Source organism: Cicer arietinum, chromosome 1 (assembly GCF_000331145.2).
Source record: "Cicer arietinum cultivar CDC Frontier isolate Library 1 chromosome 1, Cicar.CDCFrontier_v2.0, whole genome shotgun sequence".
In the NCBI taxonomy this organism is placed as follows: Eukaryota; Viridiplantae; Streptophyta; class Magnoliopsida; order Fabales; family Fabaceae; genus Cicer; species Cicer arietinum.
Window position 1 is genome coordinate 9,839,390 of NC_021160.2, and position 4,171 is coordinate 9,843,560.

A 4,171-nucleotide genomic window follows, 5' to 3' on the forward strand; every position below is an offset into this window, starting at 1 on the left:
CCCACGTTGGGTGAACCAGGATAAATCTTTGTGTGGTATTCTCCTTCCTTTCTCCTTCTTTATTATACTGCATTAATCATTTGAGATAAAGTATAAACTGATTTTCTGCTAATTAAAGAACGTTCTCTGTTTTATAACATAAACCAAGAACGTTCTCCGTTTTCTGTCTTATAACCAAGATCATTCTTGAGTTATTTTCTTAAGTTTTAACAGGAATTTTTAAAAGGCATATTTACAATTCAAACCCCCCTTTCTTGTAAATCGATATTGTTACTTCATATGTTTCTCCATTTAACTATCTTCTTTGCCATATCATTGAGTAAAGCCTTATCGATCTTCACAAGATAACAAACAAACAAAAATAATTCTTAGTAAATATTTGCACCAAGTTGTTGCTGCAGAGACCACTTGTTGCATATATATTCCATCCTTCAACATCCCTTGAAAGTATCCTCTGATCAATCTAAACAAGCACTCAATTTTTTTGGTGCAAGTACCCCTCACATGTTTACGCTTCTTTCACTGTCTAAATTTGTTGCTTCTTTTGTAACACAAAATTAATATTGTCTTTATTCTTAGTAAACGATGATTGTTTTAAACCTAAAGATAACTATTTCATTTTTGGCTTGAGTAATTTTGTGGACCCTTAACTGAATTTTTAAGTTCAATTTGGTCCTATAACTTTTAAACGAGTCAAATTGGTTCCTTAACTTATCTTTGTTAATGCAAATTGGTCATTTGCGTCAATTTTTTAGTCAAATTCAAATTTATGGGATACGTTATGCTGAAATGTCACTATGTTCCTCAAAAGTTGTTCAACAACTTTTAGTTTCTCTTTATTAAGTTGTTGCCTTTCTCCATTACATTTCTTAATCCATGATTCCCTAATCACTTGGATGTGAGGAAGAACATTGTGAACCAACTATTGGGCCATTATTTCCAGAATCACTTGGATTTGATGAAGACGAATGATACTTACTAGGATTTGCAATTTTGGGGAATGAATTTTTTACATAAACTCTAAATTGGTTTTGGGCAAGAAATGAGTTGGGGAAGAAAAAAACTTGCATGAAACCTAAAGTGATTTTAGGGAAGAAAAAATTTGGGGGAAAAAAAGAGACTTACATAAACCGTAAAATGATTTTGAGGAAGAAATGATTTGGTTAAGAAACAACTATCTTGAAATAAATAAACATCAGATGTTGTTTCATCAACTCTTAACACCGTTTAAGTCTAATTTGAGAAAATGATCAATTTGTTTTCCCATTCATAAGTTATGAGATTAATTTGAATCGTTTTAAACTTAGAAGACCATACTAAACTTAAAAACTTAGTTAAATTAAAGGTATACAAAGATATTTAAACCTTCATTTTTCCACCCAACTTTTCTAGTCCAACTCAACATATCATTTTGCATAGCAAACACCAAAGAAAACAACAAATAAAAAATAAAAAAATAAAAACTTATAAAGATGAGAAATTACTGTTTACATGTTAAAGAGTTTGAAAATTACAAGACTAAATGGTAAGTACAACAGTAAAATTCATTAACTTTGTCCAAGTTCTACATTGTTGTTCAATGCGTCCAAATTTTATTCCTCAAAGTCCATTTACTATGGATTGACATTTCAATTAGTAAGTAACACTGTTGAAAATTGCATCTCATTTACATAAGCAATTTAAACAACAGTGTATCCATAAACTTGTTTAAACCGCCTACACAAGTCAATTTTTTGTTTTGTTTATTTTGTAAATTAAGAAACATATTTCTTTAATTAACTGAAATCTATGTAAGAAATTAATGTCTTCTTCTAATTATATATGTATAAAATTACTTCGTTTGTCCCAAAATAATTGATGCATATGTAAAAAAAATTATCCTAAAATAATTGATCATTTCAATTTATAATACATTTTTTTTTAATTTTACAATTTAATTAATATTATTTGTATTATTTTCAATACAATATCTCTTACTATGCATTTATGACTTTGATAATATATCAATATCTAACAAGTATAATTTGGTAAAGGTAATATTTTTTCTCTTTCATTTATATATTTTTTTTAAAAAAATGTTATTTGAACATAAATCGTAGACACAATACTTGATAAATATATAATGAACATTATTATTATTATTTTAAATACTTTTTTTTCTGATACATCTTTTTATGACACATATACAAATTTATATCAGTAACCACTTTGAATACTTCATTAATTACTAAAATATAAATTATTAATCATTTATTTAAGATATATGTAATTAACATTAAAATACAAGACATTAAGAGTACGATTTGACGATTAAAGAAGTATTCTAAAATAATTAATATATACATTTTAATGGTTAATGGTTAAGATATGTGATTAATGACACAACTTCATGTTAAAAAAATGTTAAATGTTTTTTGGAAAAACGTGAAAGAGTACACTATATATGGTGTCTATGTCAAACTAATATATATTAAATGGTTAAAAAAAAAAAAGACAACACCAACTACCATGGTGTTACGACGGTGTAACTGATATGTGAATCTAAAAGCATGTTATTCAAGTCATAAATTTTCTTACTAACGTCATGAAGTAAAACCAACACGAAATCAAGAAAAAGCAAAACCTCACTTTCACTCCTAGGGGTCAATCTGACCTTGCAAGTTGCGAAAACTCGTGTGCCTTTTTTTGAGTATTAAATAAATAAAAATAATAACAAAACCACGATTTTGTTAACTGTAACTAATAAATATTACTAATTGTCGCCTGTATCGGATTCTTCTAAATTCCTGCAAGCATAGCCAACCTCAGACGGAGGAGGAGTCGCCTCGCCGCCATTAAATAAAATCTTCTCAGTCAAATAAGGCGGCAAATCTATCAATGGTTTCCCTCTTTCTCTCTCCTCTCTAACTTTCTCTCTCTAAAAAACTCCAATGTCTTCTCCCTTCTCCATTCCCGCCTACTCTATCCTCACTTGCTGGTAACTGCTTCCTTTTCTAATTCATTCATTCAAATTCTCCACTGTTTCTTGCTAATTTATTTTAAAGGGAACCCTAATTAATTTATTTGTTAATCATTGGTGAAGGATTTATGTAATTGTTGGAACTGTGAATTGTGTGTTATTGTAGGTTGTAGTTGGAAAGGGAAGGGAATGGTAATGGAGGAGGAGGAGACAAGCCAGTGGAAGCAAGCCATGATTAATTCAACATCTGGGGCTATTTCTGGTGCTATATCACGGACAGTCACATCACCTCTTGATGTTATTAAGATTAGGTTCCAGGTCTGTTTCTACTTCCAAATTTTGCTGTCCATGTTTTTTTTCTTATTAATGAAACTTCTTGCATGTTGGGATTCATGTTGTGATTCTCACAATCACGGTATGCTAGGGATTCATGTGGTTGTTTGTTTTGTGGGGAAAAGTGGGGTTGTGTTGAATTAATGAGATCAAAAAGCAAGATAAGTAAAAAAAAGCAGGTTCAAAATATGGTATCATGTATTTTCTCCTTTCCCTTTCTTTTTTAGAGACATATCTTTGATAGGCTGTACACTGTGGATTGGTACTTGATAGTTGTGCGGAACATCAACGACGAATGATGCCGTCCTACATAAGGATCAGTCCTCCAGAAGTAGAAGTTTATAGTCTTCTTCATCCTCATGACGGTCACTCACTGTTATCAGATAGCTGCTATAGTGACACTATAGCATACCGGAATTTTAAGAAATCGTTATTGCTCTGCAATAAGCTATTTAGTAGAAAGTGTTGTCAAATAGCCACTATTGTGGAATTTTAAAAAACCTCTATTTTCCGCGATCTGCAATCGACAACACTGCTGATACTGTGACCTAATGGTGTTGGTTTGACAAAAACAAAGAAAAGCACATGAGTTCAGTCAGTTACGGATCCACAGTAGAACTTGCTACTTTGGAAAGTATTGAAGTCATTTGAGTGTACATGTTTCGTTGAAAATAATTTTCAAAGTTTACTTAATGGATAATATATACTAGAATCAATAACATCCTTGGTGCTGCAATGCGTCTTTCTCTAGGAATATTGACCTTGTTTATGGGTAAAAAGAGTTATTTTTACCTGACATGTTGGGGGGCTTGATTGGTTACAGTTTAACTTGTATTGGTAAATTGAAAGAGAGTGTCTATCTAGCACTTTGCACTAACT

At 30.7% G+C, this 4,171-nt stretch overlaps 1 protein-coding gene across 1 annotated transcript in view; it reads left to right on the forward strand.

Moving 5' to 3' along the window:
* Positions 1-2,720: 2,720 nt before the first annotated feature.
* Positions 2,721-4,171, forward strand: part of LOC101502912 (mitochondrial thiamine diphosphate carrier 2-like) — a 6,423-nt gene continuing 4,972 nt past the window's right edge. The window contains exons 1-2 of the mRNA XM_004487829.4: positions 2,721-2,977; positions 3,126-3,277. Of these exons, the coding sequence (XP_004487886.1) occupies positions 3,149-3,277 (129 nt within the window). The 5' untranslated portion in view covers positions 2,721-2,977; positions 3,126-3,148. The remainder of the gene's footprint in view (positions 2,978-3,125; positions 3,278-4,171) is intronic.